The sequence below is a fragment of the Eleutherodactylus coqui genome, chromosome 7, assembly GCF_035609145.1.
Source record: "Eleutherodactylus coqui strain aEleCoq1 chromosome 7, aEleCoq1.hap1, whole genome shotgun sequence".
NCBI lineage: Eukaryota > Metazoa > Chordata > Amphibia > Anura > Eleutherodactylidae > Eleutherodactylus > Eleutherodactylus coqui.
In genome coordinates this window covers 221,125,674-221,147,770 of record NC_089843.1, presented here as the reverse complement: position 1 = coordinate 221,147,770, position 22,097 = coordinate 221,125,674, and the positions used below count along the sequence as shown (strand labels likewise).

Here is a 22,097-nt window from a genome sequence, read left to right as displayed (position 1 = left end):
CCTCAAAATGAGTCCACAATGCAATTAAGTGGCAGGGAAAGCAAGTAGGAGGTTCAACTGCATAGCTAAAAAGGTATAACCAATAGAAAGGGAGAGATTGTGATCCGCTGCATAGACCTCTGGTGAGACACATCTGCAGTATGGTGTTCAGTTCTGGAGAAGGACATGATCATAACTTCTATATATTAAAAGGTATAAATGTTCCGGTGGGAAGGGTTTTATTAGGAAGCTAAACACTAGAACAGGGGGGCACCATCAGATTATTGGGAGGATCAGAACCAATGTCAGGAATTACTACATTACTGTAGATGAGTAGTAGACGCTCCGAACAAACCTCCATCCAACGTGGTTAGAAAATCAGCAATAAATGAATTCAAGCCGCCGGGATAATATAAATCTATGCTAAGAGGAATAGAAAAGGAATACTATTAAGATGGACCAGGCCATCAATTTTCTATGTATTCCTAATGGTAGTCGACTCTCACAAGATATCATTGTATAGTAGCAATACTGGTTAGTGACTTTCAGCAACTTCTACCAATTATTCTGTGTACCACAGAGCTGCATCATCAGCAATTGCACAATGATATCTATTACTACCGTATATGCAGGAGTTCAGCAATAGTCCTAGGAAGAACTTGTGAGAACTGCAGTATTGGCACAAGCATAGCACAGCGGTCTGGCCAACACAGCGTAGCAGGGCATCACTATCAGGACTGATTGCCACTTACTGTACAGAGCTGAGGGAGGAGAGGTGATGGACTGGTTCACAAGGGACAGAACATAGAAGCTGAGAAAAGCAGGATGAACAGGCTCTATATATGATGGTGAGCTCCCTTACGCTAGCTAAAAACCCCTCCCTTCCTATAACTTGTCTGTAACTAGAGACGGGCATCACTTGGACAACAGGCAGTGGTCAGCATATTATAAGGAAGGGAGACCAGTACTTTGGAGCTGTTTTTCAGACAGAGAATGTAAATTTTGGTAAATAACCAGGAAAATTGCACTTCATCAATCACATTGGTCATCAAATGAAACAATATTGAACATTTAAAGAGTAGGTCTCGTCTTCATGAGACCGCAGCATATTCATTGTGAGACATAATGAGAAAAAGTGCACAATTTTAATGAAATGGTATCCAGTGCCTTGATTTATTTTAAAGTAATTACAAAAGAGGGCATGATAATACAGCACATTTATCAATAAACAATTGGAAATCATGATTAGTGCACAAAATAAACACCATGACACAAAGAAAATGCATGTATCCCTAACTAATAAAACATGAGGACATGCAGTAGGCCGCAAAGCTCCTGAGGGTTACACTTTGCAATATACATTAAGGTTCTCAGAAGCACTGTCCATGAATCCCAACACCAGGTGACTCAGGAAAGGAAGAAAAGAAATCATGCATGATTACACAAGGACCTTGCTTGCAGACTCAGTCTCAAATCCTCCAAACACCACCCAGTACTTTTTAACACAAATGTAGTAATTTGGGTGAAAAATCGGGAAAAAATGTTCTTCTACAATGCGGTAGTAAACAATTTATGACAACACTGCTTCATATCAGTTCCCAGGTATCACAATCAGATGATCCGTGAATTAAAAAGGTTTCCAAATGTATTTCAAAGTTTGTTTGTTTTTTTACCAAGATATTAAATAAAATCACATTTCAATTCTCTCTTCTTGTTACTTTAAAGCTATTCTGAAATGTTTCTTGAAAAGTTTGAAAAATAGAAAGAGAGAGGATCTTATATGCAGTTTTCCCGTAGCACCTAGAGAATTCGTGTCCTCGGCTAATGTTCATGTATGGCAGCAGCACTTGGCCCGTCACACTGCTGGATGGAAATTCTTCTGACGTCTCTGGTCTGCAAATGCCTGAGAGGTGCTTGAATCCATTCTTGAGCTTGAAACAGAAGTATTTCGCCAACGTAATGTTCAGAGTATACAGATGGCACGGACCTAGTAGCCAGCGGACTGGGTAGGATTCTCTACTTGAGTGTTGTTCAAGTCAAATAATGTTTGATTATCTGGCTCTTCGTTAGTTGGACTTGTGACCCTCGGGCGCTTGTTCATCTGCACGTCCTCCGTGTCCTCCACAGGAGCCCCAGTACTCACAGACTTAAGGGGAGAAGGGAGAAGAAAAAGGGTGTAAGAGTTAATAAAGGAGTCTCCTGCAGTAATACTGAAGGTAACTTTGGGCTGCTTTCACATGTGCCATTTTGATGCAGTTTTTGAAGTCAAATGTCAGGAGTGGATTGCAAAGAGGTAAATATATATACGGATTTTCTTTTTTTTTTAATCCTTTCCTAATTTTGCCTTTAACCCCTTCATGACACGGCCTATTTTGGGCTTAAGGACGCAACAATTTTTGGCGGATTTTCTTCTCCGTTTTTCAAAAGCCATAACTTTTTTATTTTTCCGTCGACGCGGCCGTATGAGGGCTTGTTTCTTGCGTGGCGAACTGTAGTTTTTATCGGTGCCACTCTTGGGTACATAGACTATATTGTAAAACTTTTATTTATTTTTTTTTAATGATAGCAGAGAGAGAAAACGCATCAATTCTGACAGATTTTTTTTACAGTGTTAATCATGCAGCATAAATGAGACATTCCATTTTTTCTGCGGGTCGGTACGGTTACAACGATACCAAAATTCTTACATTTTAGGTTTTTCCACTCTTCTGCAATAAAAACTTTTTTTGGGAAATCTTTTTTTTTTCTAAATCGCTGCATTCAAAGTCCTGTAACTTTTATTTTTTTATGTAAGGCGCTCTGAGGGCTTATTTTTTGTGAGACGAGCTGTAGTTTTTACTGGTACCATTTTGGGGTACATACGGCTTTTTTGATCACTTTTATTGCGTTTTTAGTGAGGCAAAATGCTAAAAATTAGCATTTTGCCTCAGTTTTTTAGCGTTTTTTTTTCGTGCACAGTCAAAAGCATGTGCAACTTATTGTATGCGTCATTACGGACGCGACAATACCAAATATGTGGGGTTTTATTATTTTTTTTAACCTTTTTTTATGCTAATCTGAGAAAAAGCATTAAAAAAATGTTTTTTTTACTCTTTTTTTAATCTGTGTACCCCCCGCTGAGGGACTTTAACCACTGCCCTGATGATCGCTGTCATAAGCCATGGCAGAGCTACTGCTCTGCCATGCCTTATCGCTTATACAGCGATCTCAGGCACTGGTAGCACAGGACGCCAGTGTCTGGCGACAGGCCAGGCTCTCGCAAAAACATCGCGAGAGCCGGCCGGAGACACAGAGGGAGTGCGCTCCCTCTCTGAACTCTTTCCCTGCCGTGATCTACTTAGATCACGGCAGGGAAGGGGTTAACAGCGGAGGGCGCATCTCCGATGCCCCCCCCCGCTGTTGCAGCGGGACGCCGGCTGTGACTGACAGCCGGCTCCCGCTGCGGGATAGCGCGAGATCATACGTGATCCCGCGCTATCCACAGGATTTAAGTTTACGCCCTGTTGCGGGAAGTAACCTGCTCCCAGGACGTAAACTTACGCCCTGCAGCGGGAAGGGGTTAAAAACTACACCAAAAAGTCTTCTTGAAATTACTGATTGTAGAATACAGGGCACTTAGGACGGATTACACTTCAGATGGGCAAGAAAAAATTCCTTCCCCAGTTAATAAAAATAAAAATAAAAGCCAGACAATAATAAACATAACTGATATCATCACATCTGTAACCGCCTGAAATATTAAACCTGTTCATCATTTATCATGCCTGGTGAAGTCCTATCTACCCGCTAACAGTATGAGTATAAGCTACAGTCCGCACCAATGGTCAAATACAGTTCCGGCGGTCTTTGGCTCCAGGTGTACAAACTGTTTACAGGCTACATCACATGTATAAAGACAGTGAAACAACTCGATACTATTGTTCATGTAACGCTAATCAGACATTCAGATAGTCAGAAGAAAAACAAAAACACCCACCAGACGACACTTCACTCTTTTCGGTAGCGGTTCTTCCAACGTGAAGATTTCACTGCGCTTCACCATTAACTGGGTTGCATCCTCAAACTCCACCTGCACAAGAGATGCAATCAGTGCAAGAGAACTTTATGGAGGAAACCTAGAAAATGCAAGGATTGTGCGAAAACGAGGGCTAAATATCTTCCTCATAAAGAACTGCAGGTGGAGTGAATGTTAAGTCAACCGGGAAAATTCAACTGCCTTTGTGGGGACCGGAAAGAACCAACTTCCATCCTTCATGTGAAATTTGGCTAAAGGAACACTGGAGATAGAAAATCCACAAGAAATATCCCAGCTCCTCTTCCCATAGTCCTTTCTTCTGATCCCATCTTGCCTCATACCACACAACTGAGAAATATACAAATAGCTGACCCCATGTGCCTCGGGAGCAGAGTCATATCCTCCCCGTCCATCCTTACTATGTATCCAGCTGAAAGTGACTGCAGCAGAAGCCTCCCCCCGTCCCGTTGGCGGGAGGACAACAAAAAACAGTTAAGCCTTGCCCCCTCCAGCCAAAGATGGAACAGATCAGCAGGAGATGAACTCCCGTGTTCTTGCTGCATTTCTTTAAGACCGTTTTAGAAGTATGCAGAAAATGCTGCAAAATGATAAATAGCTGGGATAAGATTATCTCCTGTTTGTTACCTTTCATTTCAAGGTTTTAGGAACCCTTCCCTTAAAGAGGACATGTCACGGCCCCACTATCTCCATCCCCGTTTTCTTTCCATAAACTCTTCCCTTTGCCCGCATGAGCTCTTCATAGGTTAGGTCTCTCAATCTGTCGAGTGGGCAGTCCATGGGATGGGGACATCGGTTGATTAATGGTCTGACATCCACTGACAGTGAGCGGTGGGGACCTCTCATTGAGAGCGCTAGGAGACAGACCCAAGAAGGAAGGGATTATGGAAAAGGAAAAAAATAAAAATGGGAGTTGGACTCAGTGGGGCCGTGGCTGCAGCGACAGGTCCTCTTTACGGGGCTTCGTTTCATCCTCCACCAGATTACATCACTGGGACCGGTACAACTTGATGCCCATGCCTGTTTTTCCAACCCAAGTAATTACCTGATAAATAAGGCTCACACTAGACGAAATAAATTTAGCTTTGTAAATATTCCCATCGATCCACCTGAGATCCACAACTTCTCCCTCCGCTGGGGGCCCATTTTGTAGACAATCTCTGCTCTAAAAAAATAAGAAAAGGGAAGGGTAATGGGAGAAGAAGCACAAACATGACGGATGTTCGCGCACATCTTTGTGTATAGGTTTCATCTCGTTTTATTGTGCCACAAACTACATGTAAACAAACCGGCGGCCTTTATTTTGGGCTTAATGGCTTTCTAATTTAATGGAGTTACAGCAGAGTTGTGCTTGTACATAAAACTTACAATGCCACGCCCCTAACGGCTGCCAGAGGTTTAGAGAGTCCAATCTACAAAATCCCAATTCTACTCATTTGGAAGCAAATCTCACCATGATGTTTTCGGGATACACGTTGTCACTGTATGAGCCGTCATCAAAGTTGACTTCATAGAAAATATGAGTCGCAGATCCAATCACCTGGCATCGATAGTACAAACCGTTTCGATTTCGACCAATCACAGTCTGGCCTACACTCACCTCCTTGGAGACCGTACTCTGATGAAAAAGCAGATTAAGGCAATAAGACACTGGTAATATTGCCAGTTTTGTAATACTTCGCTTTATTGGATTCCCCTTAATCATTACCTCCCCTCTGTTCGCCCTTACAATAGATTTGCAGTGGCTTCTCTTACATTTGGTGGCTTACAGCATTACTTTGTCGTTCCTCCTGATATTGTAGAAATAGCTGGCATTACCGCTCCCCTGGAAGTTACTCCACGATGCGGTAACCACATATGGCCGAAACCCCACCCACAGCGGACAATAGCTACGGGATCTTGCCGACATTATCAGCAAGATCACATGGCCATTGGTGGGAGGGGTTTGGACACATGAGGTTATCGGGCTGTTAAGACACACACCCTATTGACAGTTGTCAACTTACTCATACATTTCCAGAAAGAACCACCAAGGATGCCGATCCTTCAGCCAATGTAGTTGCAACCAATATCTCTCAATGAAAGCCTGTTATTTCAGCCACTTACTTGTAACCCATGTGTATGGAACAATTAATGCATTGCTCCCCGAGAGGCATTAGACCCAGTTAATAGCAAATGACAAGAGGTAATTGAACAGTACTTACAGATTGCCCATTTGTCTTGTGCTTGAAGCATGTAATGGTTACAACATAAGGCCAATCATCAGGCGCCATAGATATACCAGCAGCATGTGCGCATGTGACATGGAAGGAGGTGGAACATCGATCAACAGAACACTGGACACAAGCAGCAACTTCTTTTCGGATTTTCCTCCGGCAATATACACATCTCTGAATTAGAGAACATCAGATGTAAATACCTTCCCCAGATTATTCGGCAATGATCACATCCTACATGCCAGCAGGCGAGAGCACGTAAAACCAACAGAACACTCAACCACGTCTCACTGGCAGAGAGGGGCAGGGTCAGAGGAAGGACTCTGGCTTGCAGGAACATTCTAGCCCGCCCAACGGACTGGTGGGTAGGTGGCAATTGGCATACGGCATGAAAACTTTTCAAAAGCAAGTTGACGAAGGTCCGCCACCTTCATTACATAGAAACATGAAAGATTTGAAAACTGTTAATCTTGAGTGTTGTGTAGATGGTTTTAGATGCCCTCACCTGCTGACAGGTTCCCTTTAACTCACCAGTCTCCACCTCTGTTCTGGAACGGTACTGATGTCCACCGGGTGGCGCTCAATTACATTTACAAAGCGAGCTTCTGGGACTGCGATAGCGCAGACAATGTGCACCCATCTGATAGAGTTTAGAAAAAGATGACACAAAATAGATGGTCATGCACACTTCAGAAAGTGTAAACTAGCCAGGCTCAATGGCCAGGAAGGATAAAGCAAACTGAATTAAGTGAATTGCTGGTAGAGATGCCATAAATAATTACTAGAAAGTCTGAACCCACCTTCTGTCTGTAGTAGACTGTAGAGCGCCTCCCCGAAGGTTACACAAGCTGCAATCCTGCAGACAAGAACATGGTATGAAGCAGACAAGGCATAATGTACACCAACTTGTGTGTGATGCCCCCTAACTGATAGTCTCTGTCACTACAGAATCTACCTAGATGTAATAGTCACGGTAACCCACATAGGGACCTGGAGAAGAACATGGCAAGTAGGCTCCTAGTTATGGACTCAAGTGGGAGAGAGTGCTTGAACTAGGAGATGGAATACTGATGGTAGATAAAGGGTGTATCCGTACATATAGCCATGGGGGGGGCAGACTGGTAAGAGATCTTCGAAGATGTTGGGTATACACAGTTAGGGAGAGCAATACTCACAGCGTTCCAAGCACAAGCTGAGCAACGTGAGCAGATCCAGTTCTCCTTTACTAAATCTGGATGAATCCCATAACAGCCTGGAGAAAACAAATATACGGCATTAAGTTAAAGGGCGGGATGCCTTACATTGTATAGAAACAAATAGCTAGAGGGCACAACCAGAACATTAACAGAGACTCACTGGCATGGACTTGCACGCAGCACTTCACACAGCACAGCAGGGGACTTGTACCGTCTTCTCCAATGTAGGTGCTCAGTGGTAAAGGATCCACGTTACTCTCGCTGGGTGTAAAACACATCTCTGGTATAATGGGCTTTGTCTTCTGTCCTCGCTTAGGACTGACCAACTCCGATAACTGAGAAAGATCCTGAGAAAAGTTTTAGCTGCTTTAGAAATGCCGTTACAAGCAGAAATTAGAAGCACAATTCAATGTTTGACAGACTGGTAAGTGGGGTAGACACAGGGAGGAAGAATGAAGGCAACACAGGAAGGTAGAGTGACCCAATACCTGCTGGCAAGGATAAAAAAGGGAACACACGGCACAATATGGCTCTACAAGGGCAGCTATAGCATTGAACTTCCTCTCTGCAAAAAAGTTGGGTTGCTTGTTTTTCCACAAGTGTGACAGAAGTTTGGGGAGGGTCTCCAAATCGCCAGCTTCATCTTCACCAGAGAACGGGATAGAATCTACAAATCACAAGAAGTCTCATTATCCAGCACACCAACCGGCTGCAACTATTAGAATTTGCATACAATTTTAAACTTTCCCTGTACATACATGGTACTGCCAAAAGCAATGGATTATATACTGTACATGTCTATAATCAATAGCCCCCCCCACACCGGACAGCATCCTGGAATCTAAGTAAGGCCTCATGCACACCGGGCAAATGGAGCAGTGGATTCCGCTCTTGTCAGTAGGCGTGGGCGATCCGCTGGTTGATGTGCCCACTGATGTGTGTGCAGGCTCCTCGGCCAGATCTATGAGCCAAATAGCAGCAAACGTGGAATTACCGGATCTGGGACATTCCAGGAGAAATGGCGCCAGATGGAACCTACTGACTATAATATATAGCTAGCTGAGTGCTGCCAGTCCAAGAGCCGTCAGCATAGATGTGCTTAATTATAAAAAGGAGAGAAGTGATGGACCGCGGGCACGACCCTTGTAACGTAAAGCGCACAAAAGCAAAGAGATTAACCCAATCTCTTCTGTATTAATTAAATGATAGCCAGCACAGATAACGCCATTCCTTCGGTCCTAGGAGTACAGAACAGGAATATTCAGCAACATCCCCGTATTTTTTCTGTCTGGTTCCGAAAGGGCTGCGTCCCCGAAACACGTTATTTTTGCTGGCCATCACTGAATTAAGAAGAATTTGGGTTAATACCTTTGCTTTTACACGCTTAACATTACAAGGGTTGCGCCCACGGTCCATCCTTTGCTTCTTTATACAATTAAGCACACACTATAGTGGGTTCCGTCCGGCTGCAGTTAGGCGTTTTTCTGTACAAACCACGCCCGCCCCCTGAGCGCCGCGTCGCCCGCCCCCGGCCACTGAGCGCCGCGTCGCCCGCCCCCGGCCACTGAGCGCCGCGTCGCCCGCCCCCGGCCACTGAGCGCCGCGTCGCCCGCCCCCGGCCACTGAGCGCCGCGTCGCCCCCCCCCCCGGTCACTGAGCGCCGCGTCACCCGCCCCCGGTCACTGAGCGCCGCGTCACCCGCCCCCGGTCACTGAGCGCCGCGTCACCCACCCCTCAGAATTATGCTGGCATGTTATAGTCGCAGCACTTGGACGCGTGCAGCTACACCCAATATGTGCCGCACGCCTGACCTTTGTGCCATATATAACAATTAAGGGGGTCAAAAAAAAAATGTTTGAGCCTCTCAAGGTACCCAAACAGACTAAAACTGAAGAAAATGGATTATATCAACCAAAACAGTCATTTGTCAGGTGAAATTTGAGAAGGAATCGTTTCAGCTGCCCAAGGACAGATTGTGGATTAGACATATTGCTTACCTTCATCACTGGACACATCCTGCTTTACTACAGCCAGGGGGGAGCGGGTTGGCGGTCTACCCAGTGGATGGCGCCTGCTCTTTATTTTCATTTCAGGGAAGAGGGCCTGATGCTGCAGGAATATAATAGATGCACACCTTAATATTGATCTGGTGAAGGTCACCACGTAACAAGCGATGGCATGAGATGGAACGCACCTTGGGCACGCACACTTTTTTGGGAATCCCACTTGACTGCTCAACTTCTTTGCTGTCAAATTCTGAAGCAAAATGTTCAAAAGCTTCTTGGCAAGACATCCGGGTCTTCTCAAACACAATCTTCTTGGACTTGGGGACAACATAGAGTTTGGGGACGACACGCTGGGGCTTAAACTCACCGTCTCCCAACAGGTCTAAAGAGTCCGAGTTTTTTATATTAGGAAAGTTAAATAATTTGCCTGCGAGCTGGGCCCTCTGCTTCTTGCTACATCTTACAGTCTTAGGTTTCAAAAAACAAGGAAATGACGCCAACGGATTCGCCAAGAGGTCTGTCACAATGAAACAAAACAAAGGGAGATATAAACAGTTTGGGAAATTCTGAGGTATGTAGCCATGTTGGTAAGTAGTGGCACAGGCGCCTGAAGAACCGGACAAGAGGTGGAGATCGTGAAAGTCCCTGCAAACACTTTGTGTACATAGCAGTACATAGCAGCGCATCAGTCAGTAGTTTACACCAGTATTTATAAACAAAAAGTGGGTCCAAAAAATATGGAAGAGGTCCGAGAGTTTATTCTACTTCTCCATGTAGTTCCCACTTCTGGTTTTGGCTTACAAATTCTGGTGCAAAATTCTGAACCGAACTCAGTTGTGTGAAAGTGGCGTTAGCATATACACAAGCTGTACAGCCGCACAGACCCTCCTACGTCCCAGTATATACAGCCGCACAGACCTCCCCCGTATACACAGCCGCACAGACACCCCCCCCTTTATGATCCTGTATACACAGCCGCATAGACCCCCCCCCCTATATACACAGCCACACAGACCCCCACACCCCATATGCACAGCCGCACAGACCTCCCCACACACCCCTGCATACACAGCCGCACAGACCCCCCCACCACACCCCTGTATACACAGCCCCACAGACCCCCCCACCACACCCCTGTATACACAGCCACACAGACCCGCCCTTTGTATACACAGCCGCACAGACCCGCCCTTTGTATACACAGCCGCATAGAACCCCCCCTTTGCATACACAGCCGCATAGAACCCCCCCTTTGCATACACAGCCGCATAGACCCACCCCCTTCTATACGCAGCCACATAGACCCCCTCCCTCTATACACAGCCCCCCTACTCATAAGACAATCTAGATACAAACCTTCACAACAGATTTTATTGCTGCCATCCTCACACTTCGTTCCATCATCCATTTTATCATCTGAAAGGACATCGGCCCCAAATACTTCTGCCAGCAGCTTCTGGTCTTGTATCTTCTGCCTACGCGGCTGGCTGCGCTTTCTGTACGTCCTGCAAAACAAGTAACATAAAAATGTAGACTCTTCAGATTAATGCCAGCAGTGCCAATACAGGAACTCAGATGAATGTCAGCAGTGCCAATACAGTAACTCAGATGAATGCCAGCAGTGCCAATACAGGAACTCAGATGAATGCCAGCAGTGCCAATACAGGAACTCAGATGAATGCCAGCAGTGCCAATACAGGAACTCAGATGAATGTCAGCAGTGCCAATACAGGAACTCAGATGAATGCCAGCAGTGCCAATACAGGAACTCAGATGAATGCCAGCAGTGCCAATACAGGAACTCAGATGAATGCCAGCAGTGCCAATACAGGAACTCAGATGAATGCCAGCAGTGCCAATACAGGAACTCAGATTAATGCCAGCAGTGCCAATACAGGAACTCAGATTAATGCCAGCAGTGCCAATACAGGAACTCAGATTAATGCCAGCAGTGCCAATACAGGAACTCAGATTAATGTCAGCAGTGCCAATACAGGAACTCAGATGAATGCCAGCAGTGCCAATACAGGAACTCAGATGAATGCCAGCAGTGCCAATACAGGAACTCAGATGAATGCCAGCAGTGCCAATACAGGAACTCAGATTAATGCCAGCAGTGCCAATACAGGAACTCAGATTAATGTCAGCAGTGCCAATACAGGAACTCAGATTAATGTCAGCAGTGCCAATACAGGAACTCAGATTAATGCCAGCAGTGCCAATACAGGAACTCAGATGAATGTCAGCAGTGCCAATACAGGAACTCAGATTAATGTCAGCAGTGCCAATACAGGAACTCAGATTAATGTCAGCAGTGCCAATACAGGAACTCAGATTAATGTCAGCAGTGCCAATACAGGAACTCAGATTAATGTCAGCAGTGCCAATACAGGAACTCAGATTAATGTCAGCAGTGCCAATACAGGAACTCAGATTAATGTCAGCAGTGCCAATACAGGAACTCAGATTAATGTCAGCAGTGCCAATACAGGAACTCAGATTAATGTCAGCAGTGCCAATACAGGAACTCAGATGAATGTCAGCAGTGCCAATACAGGAACTCAGATGAATGTCAGCAGTGCCAATACAGGAACTCAGATTAATGTCAGCAGTGCCAATACAGGAACTCGGATTAATGCCAGCAGTGCCAATACAGGAACTCAGATTAATGCCAGCGGTGCCAATACAGTAACTCAGATTAATGTCAGCGGTGCCAATACAGGAACTCAGATTAATGCCAGCAGTGCCAATACAGGAACTCAGATTAATGCCAGCAGTGCCAATACAGGAACTCAGATTAATGCCAGCGGTGCCAATACAGTAACTCAGATTAATGTCAGCGGTGCCAATACAGGAACTCAGATTAATGTCAGCAGTGCCAATACAGGAACTCAGATTTCATATTTGTTTTCATGAACTTCACACAAACCGATACGAGGCTGAAATTGTAACAGACCCACATAAAAACAAGTGCAAAAACATTCAACAGGAACAAAGTAGAGATATACTGGAGAGGAACCGTCTCTCCAATATAAAATCGCTATTAAAAATTGTCACTTTAGAAAATGAAAACCTAAAACTCCTTTCATTTATTTTGTAAATTACAAGTATTCATATCAATTACATTACTAGACACTTCGCAAGGGCATACTAGTTCATGTCTGAAAGTTACAAAGTAAGCTTCAAGTTGGGGAGGGAGGGGAGAAAGAAGGGGCGACGGAGGGGGGGAGGAAGGGGCGACGGAGGGGGGGAGGAAGGGGCGACGGAGGGGGGGAGGAAGGGGCGACGGAGGGGGGGAGGAAGGGGCGACGGAGGGGGGGAGGAAGGGGCGACGGAGGGGGGGAGGAAGGGGCGACGGAGGGGGGGAGGAAGGGGCGACGGGGCGACGGAGGGGAGGAAGGGGCGACGGGGCGACGGAGGGGAGGAAGGGGCGACGGGGCGACGGAGGGGAGGAAGGGGCGACGGGGCGACGGAGGGGAGGAAGGGCATAGGGCGACGGAGGGGAGGAAGGGCATAGGGCGACGGAGGGGAGGAAGGGCATAGGGCGACGGAGGGGAGGAAGGGCATAGGGCGACGGAGGGGAGGAAGGGCATAGGGCGACGGAGGGGAGGAAGGGCATAGGGCGACGGAGGGGAGGAAGGGCATAGGGCGACGGAGGGAAGGAAGGGCATAGGGCGACGGAGGGGAGGTAAAGAGGAGATCCATACGAAGCCCAATAGGACTGTAAGATACGATAGTTTAAGCAGTTTGGCAGGGATTTAGCGAAAGGATATAAAGGAAAATCCAGTTAACAACATAAAGATGTCTGATTCTACTCCAATCCCATCCTGGGCGGTTTGACAGATGAATAGGAGCTACTAATCCAAGGCCCCCAAGTAGTTGTTAATACACCATGAGACCTATTAGACCAACTCCAGCTCCTCAAACCTTTGATAACCATGCTGTGATCGCAGGCGCTGGGGGTTGTAGCCACATTAATGGAATTAATCATTTTGCAGCTGAAATGAGGTGGGATTAGGTCGGTTTTTGAGGGTCTGTAATTTGACGAAGGTCTGGAAATAAACATACATTCAAAGTAGGCAAAACCAGCCATCCACTACATCTCGAATTATAGACTCAATCTGGTTCCAGAGGGGACGTATTACCGGGCAGGACCGCCAGATGTGTGTTGGGGAGCCCACATGGCTGTTACAAGGCCAGCACAGATTTCAGTCCGATAGTTTGTAGGCGAAAAGCCATTCCGGCGACTTGTCCCACCGTGTCAGGAGGTTGTAAGGATTTTCTTGTAATCTGATGCATTTAGGGTAGCCCTGTGAGCTGCCCAAGACCACCTTTACTTCCCCATCTGTTAGTTTGAGATTAAGCTCCGTCTCCCAGGAATGAATGTATGCAGCCTCGCAATATCCTGTGCAACGAGAAACTTTCTTTTGAGGAGAGACATTTCTGTACTCTGTAGTGGGCTGCAACTATTTGCTCCAATTCAGTTAGAGGACCGCAGGACGGGAAGATGGGAAGATATGGGAAATTTAGCTAGAGGTTGTTTTTTTTTGAGTGAAATGCAAGTTACCCGACCCCTGCAGAAGTAGGATATGAACTACTGGCAGTGAAGCTCCCCAACCTCCTGGCAGCATAGAGTGTTAGAGTATGAGATCTGGTGGCTCTGAATAAGGCTGGATTTACACGGGCAAGTGCAATATCCGTCTCAGAAACTCAAACAGATGCAAGTATTTAATGAGTGGAACAGGTTGCCACTGGAGGTGGCGAGTTCCTCTTCAATGGAAGTCTTCAGAGGCGGACAGACATCTGTCTGGGATGATTTAGTGATCCTGCACTGAGCAGGGGGTCGGACCCGATGACCCTGGAGGGCCCAACGACCCAGGAGGACCCTCCAACTCTACCAGTCTAGGATTCTATTCTTCACTGTAAAACTGCAGTTTTCTATGGGAGTGTGATGCGATTTGGAAGAGAGTCGCATTGCATCGAACATGTAATTTTCAGGTGCATTAAAAATCCCATGCTTTTTCAATAAAAAACTATAATTTTAAAGAATATTCTCCCTCACATGCGAATACAATGCAATTATTAAGGAAAACCGCAGAATGCTGTGAGAAAATAGTTACACGTGTAAAAAGCCCCATTAACAACAACAGGGTGCGTCTGTGTGAGTAATATACGTCCAAGAGGGCACAAACCCCATGTGGGAAACCCGCCTGTGTGAATACAGCCTGAGGGGGCGTATACATTGTGAGAGGCAAACATTAATATTGTTTTAGTGGGTCGTTTACATGTGATTTTTCTCTTGCAGTGATGTGAGATAATCGCAGCACGTCCTATTTTTCGGATGATTCTGTAATCTCCTAGTCTTCCCTGCATCACGCTCCGATTTATATGCGAAGATTCATGCAAGTACGATACATTTTTGCTCAAATAGAGAACAATTTGTGATTTTCAGCGAGGTGAAAAAAAAACAAAAAAAAAACAAAAAAAACACAAATGCGGCGATGAGTTTTCCTCGCAAAACACAAGGCAGCCGCATGAAAATCATGGCTTTCCAAGGGCGATACCGGTCCGAGCTTCTCAGACCACCGTTGTACTCGCACCATAAAAGAGCGGTGCTTAGTGTAGCAATACAGAAGTCATCATCATCGAGGAGGGGCATACCAACTGATGATCCTCAGGATCCCCGCTGTGTATGAAGTAGGGCGCCTTGCAGGTGACTCTGGACACCATCAGGTCTGAGGAATGGAGGCAGCACTTCCCAAATATAGGCTCCTCTTCCCCTACGCCTCTAAGAACAAGAGAGGAGTTTTATTTGGGAAGTGCTGCATCTATTCGCCTCGTCTTGTGAGATTAGGGAAAGCGGAGATGGGTGTAATTCTATGGGTGCACAGCGCCTGCAGACTGTGCGGTGTCAGATATAGACCATCAGGCGCTCGTCTGGGGCAGATTTGGTTGAAGATCTCCGGCAGCCGGTGTTCCCCAATGAAATGAGCAAGAAAAGCTTCAGACTCAGAGATGCGCCAATGTTCTAACAAATTCAGGAGTGCGAGTTATAGAAGGAGAAAGAAAAAACTGTAGGGTTTGCCAAGAAGGTAAGTATGGATCCTGTCCAGCAGTACCTTCATGTTCTGCATAAAAGGCACAATGAATACCCGGATCTTCCTGTTCGATTCATGATGACCGTTATGTAACGCACATCTCAACGTATGTATCATATCGTCTATTATTCATCTGCCATGTCATTTGTATGTTACACTGCCCTTTTCCTTCCCCCACAAACCCACATTTTTCCTTGGTTTATGTAATCTAGCTATTCTTCTATTTCCTGTTTGTTACTAATTAAAAGTTAGTTTTTTGTTAATTTTCTATTAACCCTTTCCAATCCAATTATTTTTTCTCATCCATTCTCCAAATAAATTGGAGCTGGTGAGAATGAATGAGAAAAAATAGAGTTCAGGAGGGTGCATGTGCTCACTGCACCGTGGGGGGGGGGGCCTGCTTACGTGCCCGGCGTCTTCTGCATTCTCCCTTCTGCCTCCTGGCTCAGCGATCATGTGACCGCTGGGGTCAGGTGGCACCCGGTGGTCACATGATCGCCGAGCCAGAAGGGAGAATCCGGAAGACGCCGGACAGGTAAGCAGGTTCTCCCACGGTGCAGGTTCCAGGCTCGGCGTTCATGTGACTGCTGGGGGTCTGGTGACACCGGTGGTCACATGATCGCCGGCCGGAATCTCTGTGCATTACATAGCGCTAACTGAGCGCTATGTAATGTGTAAAGGAGAAGGCAGAAAGGGTTAAAAACCCTTTCTGCCTGCTCCTCGGGGGTCCTCAATGAGGACCAGTGCAGGCCTGCCCCGACATCGGAGCTGTGGAGGGAAATTATGATGCCCGATATTGGATTGGAAAGGGTTAATACTTTTGTGTCCCCCCACCCCTTCTGGCCATCTGTAGATTGTTCAGGACTGAACCTCCTGCTAGCCATCTGACACTTCTCCCAGTAGATCTGCCCGTGTATCTGTACGGTCCTAGAGCTACCATCATCAGTGGCTATGTGATCAGGGCACAGGTTCACACACCCCGATTCTAAAAGAATGAAGACTAACATACCTGCGGCCCACTTTCCCTTGAGCTTTTCTCTCCAGCCAGGCCTCCAGCTCAGGACTGCTGACCTCCGTGGCCTTCAAATGATCAATAACCGTTATATCCTTCCCTTGCTTCCACACTTCATAGCGGTCAGGTTGAAGAAACTTCACAAACACGTCCATAGAGATCTTTACCATGTCTTTCCGACAGGTGCACTGCAGACAGAAAATCAGGTGGTGAGATGTAGGCCTACGGCACAAGCATCAACCTCAGCAAGAAGTACGGACAAACCTGGGTGGCCATTTTTCCATAGTCAATCCAGCGCAATGTGGCAAAATTGGTGGACTCTGCGCAGTTGAATCCGTGATTAAACCCTGCATGGTACCCATATGGAAACGTGACCATAAATTCTCCTGCTTCTTGTGTTATCTATTAGAAAAAAACAGGAGATAAAGCAGGCGTTACAGGAAGCGGGAGGAGAATGGGCCCGTCGTGCCTTTTCCTTAAACTTACCCGATCAAATGGGATCCCGTACTTCTTTAATATGGATGGAGAAATGAGAGTCATTTTATGCCTCAGAAAAGCGTCACATCCTTGGGAACTGCCAGGAAAGAACCCTATGGAAAAGGAAATCAGAAACTGGCATCAAATAAGAGTGTGGTGGGACGTTAAAGCAGCGCCGTTACCCTTAACCCCTTCACGACAGCCATTTGATTTTGGATTTTTATCCCCCATGCCACTTGCAAAGATCTGTAACTTTATTGTTCTGTCAATATAATTGCTTGTGTTTTTTTTTTTGTGGGATGAATTGTATTTCTAAGTGGCATTAAATATAATGTACTATGTAAAACAAAAACTCCTCGCTGCATGGAATCTGGCCAGTGTGTGTTATGTGCTATCTTTTATAGCATTCATTGAGGGATCTAAAAAAAAAAAAACCCAAAACCCGACATCTTAACTTTTTTTTCTGTGTGGCAATAGGAGATTACACAGATACTAAATTTATACATTTTTCTTTTTTTTTTTAAATGCTGTAAAAGTAGTAAAACCTAACAAACGTTTTGTTGATGGAGCTGTGAGAGGGATTGTTTTTTGTGGGACAAGTCGTAGTTTTCATTGGTAACATTTTGGGAGTACATACAACTTTCTGATAATTTTTTTGAGAGCTGATTTGAACCAATTAACCCAAAACAGCAATTCTGGCATTATTTATGCTGCATTGACAATTCTAGAGTAATGAAAGAGTGTAACTTGCTGTACTAGGCCATACATAACTTTCATAGAAGTGAATGGGAGTTATGGAAGCAGTATAGTACAGCCCGTTTGGCTGTATCCATGACCTGTCATCTCTGGCCCTGGCACATGAGCTGGCAGACCAATATCGGTCATGTGTTGCCATCTCAAGCAACTTCTTTCATCAAAGAGAACTTAAATACAACAAACAAGATTAATAAGCTAATTATTTCTGTAAGGCCCTGTTCAAACATTACAGCTCCCATTTACAATGAAAACCACAATGCGGTGCTGGAACTGGTGGCTGATGGCGGACCTAGTCTTACAAGGGGCTGTTGGCTTACGCCAAGGTTGGTTTTTCTTCCTGCCAAAACAATAACACTGAATGTGGCACCAGTTTTCCTGAAGAATACGACGGAAGTTCGAACACGGATAGAACCACCAACACGGATAGAACCTCCAACACGGATAGAACCTCCAACACGGATAGAACCTCCAACACGGATAGAACCCCCAACACGGATAGAACCCCCAACACGGATAGAACCCCCAACACGGATGGAACCCCCAACACGGATGGAACCCCCAACACGGATGGAACCCCCAACACGGATGGAACCCCCAACACGGATGGAACCCCCAACACGGATGGAACCCCCAACACGGATGGAACCCCCAACACGGATGGAACCTCCAACACGGATGGAACCTCCAACACGGATGGAACCTCCAACACGGATGGAACCTCCAACACGGATAGAACCTCCAACACGGATAGAACCCCCAACACGGATAGAACCTCCAACACGGATAGAACCCCCAACACGGATAGAACCTCTAACACGGATGTGATCACAACCAAACCGTATAAGCATTCACGAGAAAAAATAGTCGCATTGATCACACTTACCTTTTGCCAAACGTTCAAGCCTTTTTCCGTGTTCAGGTGGAATTGCGTACCTATGAAACATAAAAAAATGAAGTCCTAAAGTCATAAATGTAACAAAAATAAAAGTCAGGAGATTCCAAGAAGTAGGATCACAATCTATGGACTAATATGATGGATGAAGACGTTTCTTTGGAGACTTGACTGCAGTGCCCAGCCCTCATCTGAGATAAGAGAACCTAGTCTAGCAGTCAGTGATGAATCCGATGCGTCTAATCAACCTCTAGTGAGGTCTAGCATTCAAGCCACAGGCCTAGATTTTATGGACTACCATCATTTAAGAAGTAACATGGATTTAAAAACAAGCAAAGCAACACCCACAGAGATAATGGAGGCATCCATATTGTAAAAGCTGGCCAAGATGTGAAACGTGGCCTCTATATGATAAATACTGAAGGACGTCTAGGGTGGCCCTATGGGGGTAGATCATGCCTTATGCTGGGAGTGCATGAAGAGAGGTGGTAGTGGAGTTTTCTTTTGTCACACGGTACATAAATTAGCTGCAATCTATCTAATGGGTGGTCTTGCAGTTTGCTTTGGTCCATACTGTAGTTGCCCTTCTCCTTGAGGTCCACAAGCCCAAAGGGGTATAGACATTAGGGGCTGCTGAGCAGGGAACGCCCAGTCCGCTACAAGATCACACAGACAGAATGCAACTAATTTGCACCCAGCACATGAGGTTTCCACGATCTCCTTCATTCCAGCACTTTCAGCTGAACATCGGGGGATGATGCCGCTGATCTCCATTGGGCCTCCTGAGTTTTGGCAGCATATTACCTTCTAGATTTTGCCGATGGACTTCATTTAAAAAAGGTCAAATGTTTGAGAAATATATTCCCACAGGACAACATTTGTTTCCCGCTTATGAAAACTTTTTGTAACCTGTGAAAAATCATACATTTTTTTCAAGGACGATATTAACCCATAAGTCTCCAGCCTGCCACATAACCAGCAGGTTCTGGCTGTTTCGAACCACCAACACCAGCCGCAAACGGAGCAGTTTTACAGCTTGCATGCATGGTCAATCCTAACCACAGCATGTAACTGAGAGCTAGGGATTGGCTGGGTGGGCAGCTCCCCACTGATGATAGGATCACAGGGTGCCAATGATTGCCATGATAGACCTGGACCTAGTGAAGGCACCAAGGGCTGCCATGTGTTAACCTCCATTAAGCTTAGCCAAGGCCTAATAGGTGAACATTAAAAATACAATATTGAAGTGCTGTAGAATAATGTGGAAGTGATCAAACAAATCGCAAGTTCAAGTACTCTAAGGGGACGAAGATGCAAGATTTACCGGTAATTCGTTTTCCATAAGCCCATGACAGCACCCATGAGTACGACCATCTACCACCCAGATACGAAACTCCCAGATGGGTTTCTCATTTTGCAAATGGTCGTATGAACAGCATTCCAAAAGCCCCTCAATCATGGGAAATTCCAGAATATATATGAAAGAGTGACCCCCCAACACATTGAGGATGCAGGAGGAAATCATTCATGTAGCTTAGAGGGTACACGGTACCACCGCAAGAACAGTTTATATCCAGCTTCCAGGTATTTACTTGCAATTTGAGGATTTGCGTGTAAATCTGAATATCCTGTCTACCTTGGAGAAATTAAAATATTAAGCTCCCTCTACCATCTGATCCCAAAGGGAGGTTTTAAACTTGGAGATCGTAAGATCAAGAAAAAGTCAGACAGGGAGCATCAGGCTGGGCCCGAGTCTAGACCAGCCCCTTCAAAAGGAAGGATGAAGAAACGAAGAAAGGCAGTGTGTAACAGTGACATGTATTTCCGCCGCCCATGTACATACCCTTAGGCGGATTTCACATGGCATAGATTCTCGCTCGAGATTTGGGCATTGCAAGATGCCCCAATATGAACCCCGTTCTTTTAAATGGGGTGTGCGGCATGTCCCATCTTTGGGCGTGCCCTCACATCGCCCTTTGTTTACAATGGGGCCGGCAGCAGCATCTTGCCACGTGCTAGGTGCACGCAATGCGATGCAAGGTTTACACATTGAAAACACGCACCCGTGGCGGAGGATCGCTACTCCTCTGAAGTGCTGAGACTTTTTTGATACAAAAATGCCTCGCATCAGCGGCGAAATCGCATGTTCGTGAGCACCATACTGGGCTGTGTGTCACGGCCGGTTATCGCACTCGCCCATGTGAAGTTAGCCTTGCATTTATCAGCATTACACCTAATTTGGCACTTTTCTGCCCCCAAGTTATCCAGATCCATTTGCAACTACATTCTGACCCCTCGTGTTAATTAATTTACATTGGTTTGTATCTGCAAATATTGATCTCTAAGGCCTCATGTCCACGGCTAAAATATTTTAAATCCGCAGCGTTTCTCCCGCAGCGTGATCCGCGCCCCATAGGGATGCATTGGACACTCGCAGGTAGTTAAATACCTGCAGATGTCATTTTCCCCTGAGACGTGGATTGTGTGCAGGAAAACACCCACGGCATGCTTCATTTTTAGTGCGGGGCTCCACAGGCTTCTATTTAAGCCTATGGAAGCCGTCCGGATCCGCGGCACACCCGCACATGAATTTCTACTCTCTGGCACGGGAGTACGGGAGAGCAGGAGTTAAAAAAAAAAATGGAGTGCCCGATGCATGCGTGCGGCTTACTGCCGGCGTGCCGAGCACCTCCGCCAGGCCAAAGAAAGAAGATCCGGCTGTGACGGAGGGCAGATCCGCAGCGTCCGGACAGGTAAGGTAATCTTTTCAAGCCTCATGTCCGCGGGAAGGAGGGACCCGCTGCGGGATTCTGCATGGAGAATCCGCGGCAGGCCTGATTTTCCCCATGGACATGAGGCCTTACTATTTATGCCAGCAGCCGGCTTACTGCAGCTCTACATACTGCTTTGCACCGTAGCCAAAATCCTAAACTGGCTTAGTGATCGCCTATTGAATTAATAGAACAAATAAAATGCGTTTATTACAAGTGGATTTTTTCCTGTTTTTATGCAGATTTCCTTTTCAATTAAAATTTAAAAAAGCTGTAAATCTAAACAAATATTGCCTAATAGTAGAGGTTAATGCAGCGAGCGATACAGGTACTGCGTGTATGTTGGAAGCATAAAACAGCACAAGTGGATTCATGAATGATGAATTTTGGCTCCTACCAGGACTTGGGCTCCCCAAAGTGCAGATAGTTAATGCTGTACAGATCCATGTCCTCGGTGTGCCAAGCAAACGTTGTCTTCCACATTCCAAAGTAAAGGTATGGCGTATTGACACCTTCTATGACAATTCCACTCTCGTGTTCCACCATATCCAGCAGGGTTTTCAAGCCCGCGATGTTCCATAGCTGGATATCCTGCCAATATGGAAGCATATATGTTGACACAAGAGTACGTCACGGGAAACTTGGTGTTCAGATGAAGAGC

General features: G+C 45.9%; 1 protein-coding gene across 2 annotated transcripts in view; it reads right to left on the bottom strand.

Annotated features, from left to right (window-relative positions):
- Positions 1 to 1,122: 1,122 nt before the first annotated feature.
- The window catches only part of KDM4B (lysine demethylase 4B), a 47,838-nt gene continuing 26,863 nt past the window's right edge, over positions 1,123 to 22,097 (bottom strand). For both annotated transcript variants that reach the window (XM_066574454.1, XM_066574453.1), the window contains exons 5-22: positions 21,834 to 22,027; positions 18,657 to 18,706; positions 17,027 to 17,130; positions 16,805 to 16,942; positions 16,538 to 16,728; positions 10,787 to 10,935; positions 9,619 to 9,947; positions 9,422 to 9,533; positions 7,913 to 8,091; positions 7,585 to 7,771; positions 7,404 to 7,480; positions 7,029 to 7,084; positions 6,760 to 6,868; positions 6,217 to 6,402; positions 5,466 to 5,630; positions 5,058 to 5,177; positions 3,956 to 4,048; positions 1,123 to 2,125 (exon numbers count right to left, since the gene is read on the bottom strand). In XM_066574454.1, the coding sequence (XP_066430551.1) occupies positions 1,967 to 2,125; positions 3,956 to 4,048; positions 5,058 to 5,177; positions 5,466 to 5,630; positions 6,217 to 6,402; positions 6,760 to 6,868; positions 7,029 to 7,084; positions 7,404 to 7,480; positions 7,585 to 7,771; positions 7,913 to 8,091; positions 9,422 to 9,533; positions 9,619 to 9,947; positions 10,787 to 10,935; positions 16,538 to 16,728; positions 16,805 to 16,942; positions 17,027 to 17,130; positions 18,657 to 18,706; positions 21,834 to 22,027 (2,598 nt within the window). In that variant the 3' untranslated portion in view covers positions 1,123 to 1,966. The remainder of the gene's footprint in view (positions 2,126 to 3,955; positions 4,049 to 5,057; positions 5,178 to 5,465; positions 5,631 to 6,216; positions 6,403 to 6,759; positions 6,869 to 7,028; positions 7,085 to 7,403; positions 7,481 to 7,584; positions 7,772 to 7,912; positions 8,092 to 9,421; positions 9,534 to 9,618; positions 9,948 to 10,786; positions 10,936 to 16,537; positions 16,729 to 16,804; positions 16,943 to 17,026; positions 17,131 to 18,656; positions 18,707 to 21,833; positions 22,028 to 22,097) is intronic.